Source organism: Equus asinus, chromosome 3, assembly GCF_041296235.1.
Source record: "Equus asinus isolate D_3611 breed Donkey chromosome 3, EquAss-T2T_v2, whole genome shotgun sequence".
NCBI classification, from domain to species: Eukaryota; Metazoa; Chordata; class Mammalia; order Perissodactyla; family Equidae; genus Equus; species Equus asinus.
This window is the reverse complement of record NC_091792.1, coordinates 109,152,718-109,171,523: the sequence shown is the minus strand read 5'-3', so window position 1 is coordinate 109,171,523 and position 18,806 is coordinate 109,152,718. Positions and strand designations below refer to the sequence as shown.

At 36.3% G+C, this 18,806-nt stretch overlaps 1 protein-coding gene across 1 annotated transcript in view; it reads right to left on the bottom strand.

The window, feature by feature from the left end:
* Positions 1-18,806, bottom strand: part of LOC106843223 (transmembrane serine protease 11F) — a 96,819-nt gene that overhangs the window by 16,978 nt on the left and 61,035 nt on the right. Inside the window, exons 5-6 of the mRNA XM_014860175.3 lie at positions 3,384-3,451; positions 1,226-1,389 (exon numbers count right to left, since the gene is read on the bottom strand). Of these exons, the coding sequence (XP_014715661.1) occupies positions 1,226-1,389; positions 3,384-3,451 (232 nt within the window). The remainder of the gene's footprint in view (positions 1-1,225; positions 1,390-3,383; positions 3,452-18,806) is intronic.

Sequence of the window (18,806 nt, the reverse complement as noted above, 5' to 3'; positions counted from 1 at the left end):
TTATTTCTAATTACTTCATGAAGAAGTTGTCATGATTGTATGTGAGGAATCTATCTCAAAATGTATTTAAAGAATTTTCCTGATTTCTAACAACAAAGAAATTAACTCAAGACAATCTGTTTCTTAAATTCATGGCTGCTGAGAGGGGAAAAGACTTGAAGTCCAAAGAGGAAGCCATATTTTTTGGTATTAAGTCAGCAGTAATTGCACTTGGAAATACTTAACCAGAAGCAATGAACAGAGCTGGAGTACCTATTGTGTGTGATTGGCATAGAAAAATAGAAATGATCTCAGCTTAGATTCCAACTAGCTGTGAGGTAATTTTAGTTTCAATTTCCTGACCTTTTGGAACTTCACTTCTACTTTGGGGGGAAAACAAGAAGACAACTTTCCTGATTTTGTTTTCTGAGAAATAAATGAGGAGATGAATGAAAAATTGTTTTAAGTTGGGGGGCTGGCCCCACAGCCAAGTGGTTAAATTTGCGTGCTCTGCTTCGGCGGCCCAAGGTTTGCTGGTTTGCTGGTTTGGTTCCTGGGTGCCACCTGCACACTGCTCATCAATCCATGCTGTGGAGGCACCCCACACAGAAGAACTAGAATGACTTACAACGAGGATATACAACTATGTACTGGGGCTTTGGGGAGAAAAAAAAGTGGAAGATTGGCAACAGATGTTAGCTTGGGGCCAATCTTCCTCACCAAAAAGTATACTTAAAAAAAAATTGTTTTAATTTGGAAATAAGCTAGAGAACCTCTTCACAGTTCATGTCAATGGTTCTTTCTGTAGGAGTAAACCTTCATAAAGATGTCTGTTTCTTTGAAACTGTAGAAACTAACCCCTAGAACTAACCCGTAAAGACCTCTGGAAGTCAGAATACCTGTGCTTTTGTTCTGACCCGAAGGCTTGTTAGTTTGATCTCTTACATCTTCCGAGTCTCAGCTTTCTTAAAATGGTGAAAATAATACCTACCCTTTTAAATGATCCAACATGATTATATATGGGAAAAAATTTAGAAACCATAGCAGAAGCCCAAATCAAATATGGAAAAAACTCATAAAACTAAACTTTGCCTCAAAGTGAATTTTTATTTTAGTTTTATTCCACACTGATATATGTATATCAGTGGTGAATTCTTAAAATGAGAGAATACATTGATGTAAATTCTTATGAAAAATAAAGAAGATTGCGAAGGGAGAGAATCACAAAGGTGGTAAAAGAACTTACATGTGAGTGTAAATGATGGTTTGTTTATAGTCAAAGGCAACTGTTTTGTCTTCAGACTTTGATATAAAATCCTTTCAACTTTTTTCTTGATTCGCTCAGCACTATCAGTAGATGGGTATCGAAACATGAGCACCATAAGTATGTTCACACCATTTTTATCTGGACTGAAGAGCAAAAAAGCACATAAATAGAGTAAATAATAAAGCCAATTCTCTAATCATTACATTAATAATTAATGTAATAAATTACATTAATATGTACATAAAAATGTATTAATGTGTAAAAATATTGTTAAGGTTCAGATTAAATTTAAAGAAACATAATGGATGGCAATGTGTATATCAGATTTCTAAATTATCTCTAGAAATACTGGCTAAGGTAGTTAGCTGAAAAAAATTGTTCCCTTGCCTTACTTAGCTCATAGTCTAGAGGAGGTTGTGAGAGGAGGAGTCATCCATGAAATCGTGCTTTACATGCACTTAAATGATTTGTTTTTTCATGCATTCTAAGCCAAATTTGTAACAAATGTCATTATTCTTCAGTAATAGTGTGGCAGAGACAATGCTTCGTGTTCACCAAAACCAGTTGCCTTTGCCTCCTGAGCAGAGCTAGGCTTCCTTCTCTGGCCTCCCTTGAAGGTTATTGAAACTCTGTAGTGAATTCTGGACAATGCATGTGGATAGAAATGATGTACCCCACTTCCAGGCCTGGCCCTGAACACCACCCACACCATTTTCCATGCTTTCACTCTTCTCTTATTTGCTAACCAGATGCAGAAGATCCAGTGGGCAATTCCACAATCCCCACCAGCACCCACATCCCCTGCTGCCACCTCTGACTCTTTGGTCTGTACCATGGAAATGAAAGAAATCTTTATTGTGTTAAACCATTGATATTTTGGAGTTTTGTGGTTAGCTAATATGTTTGATAAATGGATGACTAGAAAATTGTTTGATAAGATGTTCAAATATATAAATTTATACTGTAATATGTACATCTAGAAAGCCTCTAGTTGCCTTTCGAGAATGGATTTAATTTGAAATATATAAAGAAAGAAAGAAGGAAGAAACGGAAGAGGAGGGGCTGGCCCAGTGGCATAATGGTTAAGTTTGTGCACTCCACTTTGGTGGCCCAGAGTTCATGGGTTTGGATCCTGGGCATGGACCTACACACTGCTCATCAAGCCATGTTGTGGTGGCATCCCACATACAAGAAATAGAGGAAGACTGTCATGGGTGTTAGCTCGGGGTGAATCTTCCTCAAGTAAAAGAGGAAGATTGGCAACAGATGTTAGCTCAGGGCCAATCTTCCTCACAAAAAAAAAAAAAAAAGGAAGAACGGAAGGAAGGAAAAAAGAAAGAAAGAAGAGAGAGGGAGCAAGAGAGGAGAGAAAGGAAGGAAAACAAAGAAGGAACAAAAGTAGGGAGGGGAAGAGGGCAGGGAAAGAAAAGGCATGGGCTCCTTAGCCATATGTACATTTACTTCACCATCAGAAGTAAAACAGACAAATAAGTACTACAAATATGTGTGTGTGTGTGTGTGTGTATTGATTGAAATCCACAGAAAAAGTTTAAAAACTTTCATCAAAATAGGTAGAAAACAAGATATATTATTCTAGTAAATACCAAGCCTTTTGGACATTCCATAAAAAGCATATTCAGGATGGATTCTAGTAATTTATTTCAGTCTCTGATAACAGGCGTATGTTCAATTTATGTATATTGTCTTTCATCAGAGCATCAAAATAAAAAGGCTTTAGGAATAATAGTAAAAATGCAATGGCATTAAAGGAAAACCTTATTGTAGAGAAAGTCATAGTCTGTTGGGTAGGCTTAAAGTGAGGACAATCAAAAGGCCACTGGCTTAAGTTCTACTTAACCCCTAGCTCAAGGAGCGGGGCGTGTCAGCAGCATCATCCCTCCTCTTCCGGTGCCCTTTCTTTTTTAAAAAATCTACTAACTGACATTGCCTCTTGTCATGGAGCACTTTACATCTTTCTATTGTGACTGGGAAATGGCTAGGTAGTATAAACTGGGCTGCTCAGGATTGATGAAACCTTTGTGTTCCCGCAAAGATTTGCTCAGGGAAGCTGAGTGATTGTGTTAATCAAATACTTGCTAACATTACTGGTTTAAAGTTGCAAACCAAGTTTACATACCTTAATTTGATAACATGAGATTTGATAAACCGACCTCCTTCAGAAGAATGTCGAAATATCCTAGACATCTGATTAGAAAAATTTTAAAATGTAAGTATTAGTCTTAAGAAAAATGTTACTCTTAGTTTTATATAGAGGCTTGAGGCAAAGACAGGGATTTTGGCTTATTCTCAGACATGTGAACTGGTTATTCGCAGTGGTAAGATTAAACCGGGTTCTAATCCTTGTAGAACTGAACAAATTTAACAAAATTTTCAATTTTGCTAAGCCTCTATAAAATGGGATAATAATGATATCTGCCTCATAGAGTTGTTTTGAGGATTAAATGAAATAATGTATATCACAGAATTGACACCTGTCTGGCATATTGTAAACTATTGATAATGTTCATTTTGATTATTGTCAAATGAATGAAAGTATCCATGCTATTTTTTAAGGCAGCATCCTCACTTTTAAGAATGTCCACCCTAAGTTTGCCTTATTCTCAAATACGGCATCTAGTCCACTATGGATATCAGTTTGTTGGTTTCTTCAGTGATTATCCCATTAGTCGAGCATTTGATATAGCATGTAACAACATCTGTTGTATGACTCTGATACCCTCACTTGTTAGTCATCTCTGTGTGGCAGGTAGGCTTTCACAACTGGTACTAGTTTGGGAATAAGTCTCACCACACTCTGTACTAGTCAGCATTTTATTGCTCAGCTTTTCCAGTCTGAACCATTGAAGGATTTTGGATGCTCGGTGCACTGATTTCCTACCGGGACCTGATTCCCAAAAGACTGTTGAGACTCTACCTTACAGACAAAAAAGCCCTGGACTAAGAGTCAGAAATTGTGGGTCCACGCAAGTTTACGTAAGGCCCACTTCCACAGTAAATCTTCCTCCCCAGTTACTACATCCTCTGGGAGGGAGAATATTGCCTCCCTCCCCACAAGATTCCTCCCTCTCCCTGACTCCTCTAAACTAGTAACAATTAGGTAGATTTTACCTCCGAAATACTGAATTTACCTCCCTTGTTTCAATTCCATTGCTTTGGTCTAAAATCATCTCCTTCGAAACTTGTGCTTGGGCCTTTGCAGCAGGCCCCTCACTGACACGTTTATGTGGTTCTAATCTATCTTTTATCATCTATCTTTCCTCCCCACAGTTGTTCCCTCCGAGTGCTAGCAGCTGGGGTGTTATCTCTAAAGTACAAGTCTATTATGCTCCTGCTTCAAGTCCAATGTCCTCCTCAGTGTGAGCGCCACAATCTGATCCCTTCATTGGCCCTTGCCCCACCCCTACTTCAATGTCTGTTGTCTTATCTACCGAATTACCTGCTCTTTCCTAATCCCACCTAGACTGGTTCACACTCTATGACTTTGCACATGCATTGCCCTCTTCCTAAAATACACTTTTTTCTCAGGCTAATTTCTTCAATGGCAATTCTGCTTTTCTCCAGAAACTCTAGTGGCAATTAAGTTATCTTTGACTTGCCCTCCTCAAACAAAGTTGAACATTCCTTTGTTTGGGGCCACTCTATCATCTTGCACGTGATTCTGTTATAGCGATTATCACACTTGTTTACAGCTGTCTTTCTCACTCTAGACTGTGAGCTGTGTGACAGCAGGCAGTGTGTCTGATTCACCTTTGTATCTTCAGTGTTTGGCACACTGCCCTCCCCATGGTAAACCCTCAATGCATGTTTCATGGTTAAATCCATGAATGAATAAATAAGTAAATGAATTAGGAATCAACAACACAGTAAAGAGAAGAAGATAATAACATACGGTTTTGTTTTATCTACAAATCATGTTGCCAAAGGCAAGTAGAAATCTGTGGGAATCTAAAGCTAGGTGGAGCCAGGAGACCCCAGTGGTGACTGCCCCATGGATGGTCATTCCAGGAGTTTGGATCAATTCTGAGTTATGTCACTTATGATTTCACTAAGCTTCTCTGAGTTCATTTTATTCCCATCTCCCAAGGAACAAAGGGAAAATACGATTTTAAGGTCTCCAGCACTTTCTGTAAATGTCCTGGAATTTTGAACTGTGTACATAATGGCACTATGGGAAAGGATCAGGATTCTGTCATATCAGAGTATAAGAAAGTATCAAGAATCTGCTCAAACTAAAACGTGATATTAACAATCTACCCCAAATGGATAGTTTCTGGTATAGTACAGTGTTGGTGGGACCACTATTAATAGCTTACATGTATTAAGCCCATGCTACATAGTAGGCGTTGGACTGATTCCTTTGTTTAGACTTAACACCACCTTATGAGGAAAGTATTTTCTTTATTTTCATCAGTCCCATTTTATACATGAAGAAGTTAAGGCTCAAGACACTTAAGTAAACTTGTGGCATAGGAAGTAGAGGTTCTGCATATGAACCCAGGAAATCTGGCTCTAGATCTTGTCTTCTTAAGTACATTAAGTGACATTGACAACCCAGAGTTCCTCATACACTTGACGACAGATGTTCGGGTTGGTGGGAGTAGAAAGGTCCTGGAGCAGAAAACCCCTTAAAGAAGGCCTCAAATACATCTTTTTCCCTGAATCCAAATCTCATAAAAGATAATCTCTGGGGGGGTTGCCTTTTTTCTGCTTCTGAGTTTAATAGAGCTAAGGGAACTGTTCCTCTTCAGACACCTAAGTTTAATTCAAGTTTATGTTTTTCTATTGGGAACTCACTAATATTATATCCAGTCTAAATTACAAAAATTAATTGTATCTTTCCCTTTGTATGGTACAAACCTAAGAATAGATCATTTTACTAGAGATTATTCCATTTAAAACAAGATAATGTCTAAGCTCATGGTAAAATGGGAAAAGAAAAGTTCACCTTAAAATTATATGCCAATTATAGTCATTGGTTTGAATACCAGCATTAAAAAACGTGTTTGAAATATTATGTGTGGCTCTGACTAATTGTACACCCAGTTACTGTCTTTGGCAAGCATGAGCCTCTGCCTTCCCTCTGGCTGGGAAGTGCACGCAGATTAAGTCCTCATGAAAGATCTGTAGTTACCGGATGCCAGCTAGGGAATCCCTTTCCAGGCCCGCCCATGAAAATAGGTCAGGCAAACTCTGCAGATTTCCTGCTATGCTCAGCGGAATATGTACCAGCAGAGGGCAAATATACCAACAAAACAGATTGCTTTTTCCCTTCCTCTCCAAGGAATCTTCCTGCTAGCTTGAAAGGATTTTTCCTTCCTCTAAACTCCTAAAATAGTCATCATTAGAGTCACATATTTGACAATTATATTCTGCAGTGGGGCAGCTGTCATATTGTTAGATCATCTTGTTAGCTCTTAAATTATTATGTAATTTTTCAGTTTGTATTATTTCCCATGCAAAACTTTCATACATAAACCATTTTATAAACTCCAATAAGGAAGGCAATGTACTATACAGACTTTGGTCTTCTTTGCAGACTTGCAAAAGTAGGTGCCCAATAACATTTTCATTAATTGGTTAATTCTCCAGTTATAGTTAATCTTAAACAACAGTGTGAAGAAAAAGATGCTGGCTTTTGTATCTCTTCATGACTCTTTCACTAAACCCTGTCTCCTTCCATTTTTCTCACTTATTTATTCATTCAACACAATTGATTAGGAGAGTCCTATATTTCAGGCACTGTGACAACACTGGATAAAGACTAGTGGCCAAAAAGTTGGGGTCCCTGGACTCACAGAATAGGGAGATAGACAATAATGAACAAGAACAAATTAATTATAAAAGGCAACTAGTATAGTAAAGTAATATAGGATAATGGCTGGGGGTCTATAATCAAGAAGGGTTCTCTGTGGAGGTGACATTTAAGTGATATCTGAAGGATCAGAAGGAGTAAGCAACCAAAAGAGCAGGGTCATGGGGCAGGCAGAAGGAACAGAAGGTGCAAAGAATCCAAAAGAAGGCCAATATGGGTAGAGAGCAACGAGCAAGAAAGAGAGTGTAGAAGCTGGAGGAATAGTCAGAGCCAAAGCATTCAGGTCCTTGGAGGCCTCTGCAAGGAGTTTGGATTTTATTCTTAGTATATTTGGAAGCCACTTATGAAGTTTTAAGCAGAAGTATAGCATAATGTGTTTTTAAAAGATCATTCTGGTTGCCATGTAGACAGGATATTAGAGGGAACCTGAAGTGGAAGCAGTAATAACTGTGAGCTGCTCATATGAGGGAATAAATGAGCTAGGTCTGGGATGGAGACAGTGAGTTAGAAATAGAAACAGGACTTATAAATGGATTAGACATGAGAATAAGAGAAATGTAGGTATTCTAACAACTAGAGGGACAGAGATGTCATTTGTTGAGTGGAAAATAATAGGAATGAGAGAATGGGAGAGGGAGCAACTTTCAAGAACTGGATTTAGATATGATAACTTTGAGATGCTTGTGAGAGATCCAAGTGGGAATGTCAAGTAGACCACGAAAGGTACAACTCTGGGGTTCAGAGAAATCTGTGTTAGAGATTAAAATTTGGGGATTAGAGCTATTGTATCTCCATCAGTACTTTCCCTTTTTTCTGTTTAGAACCCCTCTTTCCTATAGAGAACTCATTCTATATGGTTCAAATAGAACTAAACTTGCTCCCTTTTCCCATCTCTCATGAGGATGGCACAGTTTTATTCTCTTAGTCACAGTGATTAGTGTAGGGATGGGCAGATGTTCCAAATTTGGCCAACTAGATTGGTTCTTCAAACTTTCCTCCAAGGACTATTATGGAAAATTGTCTTTTCTTCAGTTAATAACCTGGGAAAATGAGAATATAGACTAACTATTAGCTATGTTATCTGCCACATGGAGAATAAATAAGAAGTTAAAATCCTGGAGAAATTGTCTGAGCCTCTGAATCTAGCCATACCTGAAGCTAGATGAATCTCTAGATTTTCCCAACAGTTTTGCTTTTTCTTTCTTCTCTCTTCCTCCTTTCCTTTCCCTTCTCTTCCTTTCCCACCCTCCTTCCCCCTTCCTTCCATTCCTTTTCCCCCACTTCTCTCTCTTTCTTCCCTTTGACTTGTTCATTGGGTTTCTGCTATTTTCTACCAAAAGTGCCCTATTTATTGTGGGAAAGAAAGATAATTTACAGAGCCACAGAAAAAAGAGAAGCAACGTCAGGATCATGCCTTGGATGATCTGGAGCCTTAGGCCAATGGGAATTTTACTGTCCATAATCACATACAAGCATATAAAATTTTTCTTCTTTCTTAAAAAACTTCTTAAGAAGCTGAATTCACTTACATGTTGATGAATTGTGATGAAAGAGGAATTGTAGCACATATTTGGTCCCTACCCAAACTGCATTTGCCAGACAGGTGTACTCAACCCCCAGCTTCTATAAGTCTTGATTAGAACAGCTCACACCTGCACTTCTCCAGCGGCCTGTCCTTTCTGACCTGAGCACCCTTCCCAGTGATGTGTGGGAGGTTATGCTCCACCTTCCCTGGGAAGCCCTTGGTGGTATGACACAAACAGCTCAGCCCTCTTACCCCTGGGCAGAACCAACTCTGTGATGTAATTTAGGTTCCAGATCTTCCAGAGAAATCAGGCTGAGGCAGCACTTCTGAAACCAAATCTTGTTCTAGCTGCTGCTTCTGCCTTTTCCTGTTGCCCTCACTTCCTTACAAGTTTTCCTTTTCTTTTTTTTTTTTTTTTGAGGCAGATTATCCCTGAGCTAACATCCGCTGCTAACCCTCCTCTTTTTGCTGAGAAAGACTGGCCCTGAGCTAACATCCGTGCCCGTCTTCCTGCACTTTATATGTGGGATGCCTGCCACAGCATGGCTTGACAAGCTGTGCCAGATGTCCCCAAAGGTGTTTTTATATTGCAAATGTTATGTTCTCTAAATAGAAAAAACAGATAGAAACTTTTTAAAGATAGACTCGCAGACTTAGTTGTTGTTGTTATAGAACATAAGGAGCACAATGAAGAGGGAAGCTGTTATTGAGACATAAGGTTAGAAAGGTGTAGAGTCAACATCTGTAGCCTTTCCATACTGAAAATCCTGCTTAGTGGTGGGAGCCATGGGAATTTTCCAGTCTTCATTTTGGAAATCATCTTTCTATCCAACAATAATAACTGTCATATCATTTACAGTATTAGCTTTTTAGATTATTCTGAGCATTGATTTCCAAAGTGAAGCCAATGTATCATAGAGGTTGTGAAAAGTATCATAACTTCTATTTATGTTTATTTTTACATAAACAAAAGTTTTTAGAACACTAGCCCTGAGGTGTGGAATTCTACCAGGAGTGCACTGATTACCTGATGTCTCCAAGGGAAAAGTGGAGATCAGCCTGTTTCAGACTGGTATCTAGCTCTGTGGTAGTCCTAGAATAGGAACTCAGTAATTCCTTCCTGTATTTCATTGAATTAAAAAGTCATACTTCACTTATTAATTTTAACATAATCAAACTAGCAATTCTCAGTATTAAAACAATTATCTTGTTTTAATTACTATTTTAGTCATTTTTAACTCTGCCAATAAAAATGCAGCACATGTCAAACTATAAATCTAGTTGTTAAACAAAACAGTTCCATGAAAAACGCTATCACACATTGGGCTCTGGGATTTTGGATGGGCTTTGGGTCAGAGAAGGACATAAGAGACAATGGCTATCTTTAAACATTTTTGTTGATGCTAACACCAGAGCACCTAAATATATAAAACAAATATTAACAGAAATGTAGGAAGAAATAAACGCAATATAATAATAGTAGAGGATAGAGGATTTCAATACCCCATTTTCAATAATGCATAGATCATCCAGGCAGAAAATCAATAAGGAAAACAGTGGGCTTGAACAAGACTGTAGATCAAATGGACCTAACAGACATATATAGAACATTTCATCCAATAGCAGCAGAATACACATTCTTGTCAAGTGTGTACAGAAGATTCTCTAGAATAGACCATATGTTAGGCCACAAAACAAGTCTTAACAAATTTAAATAGACTGAAATCATATCAAGTATCTTTTTCTGACCACAATGGTATGAAACTAGAAATCAATAATAAAAGGAAAACTGGATTATTCATAAATATGGGAACATAAAACACTACATTCCTGAACAACCAATGGTTCAAAGAAGAAATCAAAAGAGAAAAAAAATCTTCAGACAAATAAATTTGGAAACACAACATACCAAAGCTTATGGGATGCAGAAAAAGCTGTTCTAAGAGGAAAATTTATAGTGATAAACACCTACATTGAGAAAGAAGAAAGTTCTAAAATAAACAACCTAACTTTACACCTCAAGGAACTACAAAAAGAAGAACAAACTAAGCCCAAAGTTAGCAGAAGGAAGGAAATAACAGAGATTGAAGCAGAAATAAATGAAATAAACACTAGAAAACCAATAGAAAAGATCAACAAAACTAAGAGTTTTTGAAAAGGTAAACAAAATTGGCAAACTTTTACCTAGACTAACTAAAAAAAAGAAAGAAAACTCAAATAAATAAAAGCAAATATGAAAGAGGAGACATTACAACTGATACCACAGAAATACAAGGGATCATAAGAGACTATTATGAACAATTATATGCCAACAAATTGGATAACCTAGAAGAAATAGATAAATTCCAAGAAACATGTAACCTACCAAAACTGAGTCATGAAAAAAAGGAAATCTGAATAGACCAATAGGAGAAAAGAGTTTAAATCAGTAATCAATAATCTTCCAACAAAGAAAAGTCCAAGACCAGATGACTTCACTGGTAAACTCTATCAAACATTTAAGGAAGAGTTAACGCCTATCTTTCTCAAACTCTTCCAAAAAGTTGAAGAAGAGAGAATACTTCCAAACTTATTTTATGAGACCAGCATTACCCTGATACCCAAACTAAATAAGAAGACTACAAGAAAAGAAATCTACAGGCCAATATTCCTGATGAACATAGATGCAAAAATCCTAAACAAAATGCTAGCAAACTGAATTCAACAGCACCTGAAAGAATCATTCACCATGATCAAGTGGGATTTATCTCCAGAATGCGAATATGATTTAACATAAGCAAATTGATAAAAGTGATACACCACATTATCAGAATGAAGGATAAAAATCATATGATTATTTCAACAGATGCAGAAAAAGCATTTGACAAAATTCAACATCTTTTCATGATAAAAGCACCCAACAAATTAGGCATGGAAGGAATGTACCTCAACATAATAAAAGCCATATATGATAAGCCCACAGCTAACATCATACTCAGTGGTGAGAACCTGAAATCTTTTCCCCTAATCAGAAACAAGACAAAGACAGCCACTCTCACTATTTCTATTTAACATAATGTTGAAAGTTCTAGTCAGAGCAGTCAAGCAGGAAAATAAATAAATAAGTAAAAGACATCCCAATCAGAAAGAAGGAAGTAAAATTCTCTCTGTTTGCAGATGACATGATCTTATATGTAGAAAATCCTAAAGGTTTCACAAAAAAACTGTTAGAACTAATAAATGAATTCAGTAATGTTGTAGGATACAACTCAAAACACTAAAGTCAGGAACATTTCTGCACACTAACAATGAACTATCTGAAAAAAATTTAAGAAAATCCCATTTACAATAGCATCATGAAGAATAAAATACTTATGAATAAATTTAACCAAGGAGGTGAAAGATCTGTACACTGAAGACTATAAAACACTGATGAAAGTAATTGAAAAAGCCACAAATAAATGGAAAGCTATCCCACGTTCATGGATTGGAAGAATTAATATTGTTAAAAGGTCCATACTACCCAAAGTGATCTATGGATTCAATACAATCCCTATTAAAACTCCAATCGCATTTTTCGCAGATAAAAAAGCAATCCTAAAATTCATATTGAGCCACAAAAAATCCTGAATAGCCAAAAGAATCTTGAGTGAAAAGACTAAAGCTGGCAGCATCACACTTCCTGATTTTAAATTAAATTACAAAGTTATAGTAATAAAAACAGTATGGTGCTGGCATAAAAACAGATATATCGACTAATGGAACAGAATAAGAGTGCCTAGAAATAAACGTACGCATATATGGTCAACTAATCTTCAACAAGGGCACCAAGAATACAAAATGGGAAAATGATAATCTCTTCAATAATGGTCTTGGGAAAACTGATTTTCCACATGCAGAAGAATGAAATTGGACTCTTATTTCACTCCATATACAAAATCAACTCAAAATGGTTTAAAGATTTAAATTTAAGATTTGAAACCATGAAACTCCTGAAAGAAAACATAGGGGGGAATCTTCTTGACTTTGGTCTTGGCAACAATTTTTTTGGATATGACACCAAAAACAGAAGCAAAAAAATAAAAAATAAACAAGTGGGATTACATCAAACTAAAAAGCTTCTGTACAGCAAAGGAAATCATCAACAGAATGAAAAAGCAACTTAAGGAACAGGAGAAAATATTTGCAAATCATAGAGCTGACAATGTGTTAATATCCAAAATATATAAGCAATGCATACAATTTGATAGCATAAAAACAAATAACCTGATTTAAAAATGGACAAAGGACCTCAACAGTCATTTCTCCAAGAAGACATATAAATGGTCAACAGGTATATGGAAAGGTGCTCAATATCACTTAATCATCAGTGATATGCAAATCAAAACCACAGTGAGATATCACCTCATACCTGCTAAAATGACTATTATCAAAAACCCCCAAAAGATGATTGTTGGCAAGGATGTGGAGAAAGGGGAACCTTGGTACACTGTTGGTGGGAATGTGAATTGGTACAGCTATTACAGAAAACAGTATGTAAGTTCCTCAAAAATGAAAAATAGAACTACTATACGATCCAGCAATCTCACTTTTGGGTATTTATCTGAAGAAATTTAAATCAGGATCACTAAGAGATACCTGTACTTCCATGTTTATTGTAGCATTATTCATAATAGTCAAGATATGGAAACAACCTAAATGTTCATGATAGATGAATGGATAAAGAAATGTGGTATATACATATAATGAAATATTATTCAACTTTAAAAAAGAAGGAAATCCTACCATTTGTGACAACATGGATAGATCTAGAGGACATTATACTAAGGGGAATAAGCCAGACACAGAAAGATAATACTATATACTCTCACTTACATGTGGAATCTAAAATAGTCAAACTCATGGAAACAGAGAGTAGAATAGTGATTGCTATAGCCTGAAGGGAGGGGGAAATGGGAAGGTAATGGTCAGAGGGTACAGAGTTTTGGTTCTGCGAGATAAATAAGTTCTGGAGACCTACTATACAGCATGGTGCTAGAGGCAAAGGAATCGTAGCTAACCATACTGTATTGTATACCCAAAACGTGTTAAGAAGGTAGCTCTTACATTGTGTTTTTACCACACACATGCACACACAAATAATAATAATATAATAAAGAGGGCAGGAGGAAACTTTGGGAGGTGCTGGATATGTTTTTCACCTTAATGGTGATGATGGTTTCACAGGTGTATGCTTCTTCCCCAACTCATCGAGTTCTATACATTAAATATGTACAGCTTTTTGTGTATTAGTCATACCTCTATAAAGTGGTTTAAAAATTTACTGAAGAAGCATGATTTAAACTATTAATAATTTAAAATATGAATAAATTAGTAAAGGTGGATGTAATGCTTTAGTTACCATCTCTTTTGGCCACCAAAAAAAAAAAAAAAAAAACTCACTTTCTATTATATCCAGCATTTGACAGACTCCTGGAGTATGGAAGGCACTAAATATTCATTGAAAAAATACATGAGCAAATAAATTGATGGATTGATGGCTTAATGGGTGAAGGAATCAGAGCCTTTGCATTTTCGTCATCATATTCCATAATCACGAAAGTCAAAACCTTGTTTGTTTCGAGAGACACTGAAGGAAGTTTGGAAGGAGTGGAAAGAATTTTTTAAAAAGTAAGGAAACTAGCTGAATAAAAGGGAAGTGAAAGAGGAAGAGAAAACAGCAGTTAAAACTGAAGCAATATAAGAGAAACTTTCTACATTTCTGAGAACGTATTAGCCTAATAGCCTCTGTTGATAAAAGATAAAAGGCCAATAAATTGCTGTCATTTTAAAAGATATTAGAACCAACCAGAAAACTCTGGCTTGCTTATCATGCACAAATCCACTCTGCATAAATATCTTGTTTTTACCATCTTTTGAAAAAAATGAAGTAGAATAAGAAATGGTAAAGAGAAAAGGAAATAAAATATTCAACCATATGGAGGTATTGCCATAGAAGGATTGATTCTGAAAACTAGGCTTTGAAATGATAAACTTGGCATGTAAGTGAAGAGATTTTCACTCAAGATGGCAGACTGACCATATGTCCTCTCCTTTTTTGAAGACTCCATTAAAATTATAAAAATAGGGATAAATCCATAACACTTACAAAAATCAAAGAGATTTCTTTAGTAGATGAGAGATTCAACTCATTTCCTGAACTCAGCAAATGAATGAAAAATAATTGATAAAGTAAAGTGGGGAAGACACAGACTAGAACAGAATTCTTACCCTCAGCACTACTGACATTTTGGGCCAGACAATTCTTTGTTGCAGGGAGCTGTTCTGTGACTTGTAGGGTGTTGAGCAGCATTCCAGGCCTTTAGAAACTAGATGCCCTAGAACTCCTCCTCCCAGTGTGACAACCAAAAAAATGTCACAGGAATTGCCAAATATCCTTTGGGGGACAAAATTGCCCCCAGGTAAGCACCGCTGGACCAGACTATGGGTCAAGGGAACTTAGCCAAGAAGAGAGTCCATCTGCTCTAAAATCTCCAGGAGAGACTCAGCCCTTGTAAATACCAAATACAAAAAAAGAGGAGGAGATAAAAAGAGAAAGATTACAAAAGCTAGTCACATTGCTATATGTCAGTAAAAACCAGTTAAAAAAATGTACTTAAAAAGATATCAATTCACAATGCCAAAAATCTAGCACCTAGGATTAAAGCTAACTAAAGATAAAAAAGATTTTTAAGAAAACATTTTAAAGCGTTGTTGAAACACAGTAAACAAGTCTAAATTTATTTCCCTAGATCTCTGAATTTAAAGAAACTTAAGTCAAAATCCCAATATGAAGGTGCGTGTGTGTGTGTGTACATATGTGTTACTTGATATGGAAAAGGAACAGGTCAAGAATAACCCAGATATACCTGAAGAAGATGATGATAATTCCAGGTGTATGGACTGAATAGTGGCCCCTCAAAAAGATATGTCTAACCACATGTGAATATGCCCTTATTTGGCAAAGGGTCTTTGCAGATGTAATTAAGTTAAGGATGTCAGGATGAGACTATCATGGATTATCCAGGAACACCCTGAACCCAATGATAAGTGCCTTTATCAGAGTAGAGAAATATAGAGACCCAAAGGATAAAGTGAGTGAAGATGGAGACAGAGATTACAATATGTAGCCACATGTCAAGGAATGCCTGAAGCCACCAGAAGCTGGATGAGGCAAAAGATTCTTCCCTAGAGACTTCTAAGGCTGTTGATACCTTGATCTCAGATTTCTGGTCTGCATAACTGGGATAGAACAAATTTTTCTTGTTTTAAGTCACTAGTTTTTGGTAATTTGCTACAGTAGCTCTAGGAAACTAATACAACAGGTATCAACACTTATTGTCAGACTGCAGAGGTTAACGCATTATAGTATTGACACAATGAAAAAGAAGGTGATCAGTGGAGCAGATTAGAGAGCCCAGAAACATCCCAACTCATAAATGGAGACTTGATTTGTGGCAGAGATGCCATGACAGATCAGCCAGGAAAGGACTAACTATTCATTAGTGCTGCTAAAATAACTGCTTATGCATATAGGGGGAAAAATGAAATTAAATCCCTAAGACAAACACATGCAAATATCAATTCCATATAGAATAGAAGTTTAAATGAGAGAGAAAAAACAATATATTTTTTTAAGACAATGACATCAAGATCGGAAAGGATTTCTTATACAAACCCAAAGGGTACTAATAATAAAAGAAAGAAATGATGCATTTAACTATATTAAAATTCAGAAACTCTGTTCATTAAAATATATTATAAAGAGAATGAAAAGGCCAGCCACAAAATGGAAAAAGATATTTTCAATACATAAAATGGACAGGAAAGTCATTTCCAAAAATCTATGTTTCTAAGAATAAATTATAAAAAGACAAAAATACAATAAGAAATGGGCAAAAAAATCATGCGTAGGCATTTATAGAGGACAAAATAGAAATGGTTGAAACAATTGATGAACCTTATTAATAATTAGAGAAATGCAAATTAAATCCATAACTTACTATTATACACACATACCAGCTTGGCAAAAATCAATTTATAGAAAATCTTGATGAGGAGGTAGGGTAACATGAACTCTCACTCCCTTCTGGTAGAGGTGCAAATGTCTACAAACCCTTGAAAAAGCATTGGTTGAAATCTGCTAAAGTTGAGTCTGAGCATAGCAAACCCTGTATTCAGCTTATGACATAGAGAGGCTCTTACACATGCAGTAGGAGCCATGTAAGGATATTCATTAGCTACATTGTTCATAACTATAAAAAGTGAAAACAGCCCAAATGTTTGTCAACTATAAAATGAATTAATAAATAGTGGTATATTCTTCCTAGGGCATTCTACAAGAAGTGAAAATAAATGAGCTGTAGTTACATGCATCAACATGTAAAAATCTCAAAAACATAATGTTGAGTGAAAGAATGAAGTCACAGAAGGATATAATATGATTCCATTTACATAAAGTTCAACAGAGACAAAACTGCACAGTATACTATTTGGGGCTAGGTGCATAAGTGATAAAACTATAGAATGATTAAATCCAAATTCAAAATAGTTTTTACTCTGAGGAAGAGAGAGAGAAGAACATTTAGAGGTTTCTGAGGTACGAGTGAAATTCTATTTCCGAAATTGGGTGGTGGGGTCTTGGGTATTTATTTTATAATTGTTCTTTAAGATGTTTTATATGCTTTTAAAAATATGAGAATATCCCAATAAAAGTGAATGAAAGAAAAAAATACAAAATACCAAGATAAATCATTTTGAAATTCCAGAAAACTAAAAAAGTAGAGTACAAAATCTTCTAGAGAAAGAATGGATCACCTAAAAAGAAACACAATCACTCCTGAGCAACATGTGGTAGAGTAATAAAAATGAAGCAAGGCCTTGGATGGTCTGAGGGGAAATGATTTTCAATTTAAAGTTTTACATTCAAATGATCGATTGAATGGAATATAGAATAAAGGATTTTTTCAGCATGAAATAATTCAGAAATTTTACCTCTCATGCACTTTTTATTAGTGAAGGTGCTTGAAGACTTAACCCACCATATCAAGGAAAACACAGGATGCAAGAAGCAATGGCTCTCTCACTTTAGAGCAGTCCTGTTCTGACCCAGGTTTACCTCCGTGAGGTGGACCTACAAAGCAACTAGTTCAAATTGAAGCAGGAAGCATAAAGTTTTTAGAAAGAAGAATTAAGGAAGTAAAGAAATAGTGAGACCTTGGAAATATCTGAAGACACTGTAAAATGGTAGAGGACTTAGGAAAAAAAAGAGCCAATCTATGCAAATTTGTTTCTGGGAGCATTCTTCCTTGAATGACATAAGTGTGGCAACAAACAATAAGTGTTGGTGAGCACGTGAAAAAAGGGAACCCTTGTACACTGCTGGAAGGAATGTGAATTGGTATAACCACTAAGGAAAACAGTATGGAGATTCTTAAAAAAATTAAAAATAGAACTACCATATGATCCAGCAAGTCTACTTCTGAGTATTTATCTGAAGGAAATGAAAACACTAACTCAAAAAGATATATCCACTCCATGTTCACTGCAGCATTATTTGCAGTAGCCAAGACATGGAAGCAATCTAAGTGTTAATGGATGGATAAATGGATAAAGAAAAGGTGGTATATACATACAATGGAATATTATTCAGCCATAAGAAAGAATGAAATTTTGCCATTGTGACAACATGCATGACAAAATTTCATTATTAACAAAGTATAAAAGTATTTGCATTTTATATATATAACTTTTTTTTCTTTTAAGAAGATTAGCCCTGAGCTAACATCTGCTGCCAATCCTCCTCTTTCGCTGAGGAAGACTAGCCCTGAGATAACATCCGTGCCCATCTTCCTCTACTTTTTATGTGGGACGCCTGCCACAGCGTGGCTCACCAGGTGGTGCCATGTGCGCACCCGGATCCGAACCAGCAAACCCCGGGCCGCTGAAGTGGAACGTGCGCACTTAACTGCTGCGCCACCAGGCCAACCCCATATATATGTCTTTATATAGGTTGATCCTAAAGATAAATAACCAAATAAAATGTGAATACTTTCCTATGTTGTTAGCAATTCAGAGAAAGGAGAGTACAATGAGTGAAGGATGGGCGTGCTAAAGTCCTCATCTTTTAATTAAGAGAAAGTGTCTATAGCTAATTATAAAGAATCACACTAATTCAGTCCCTT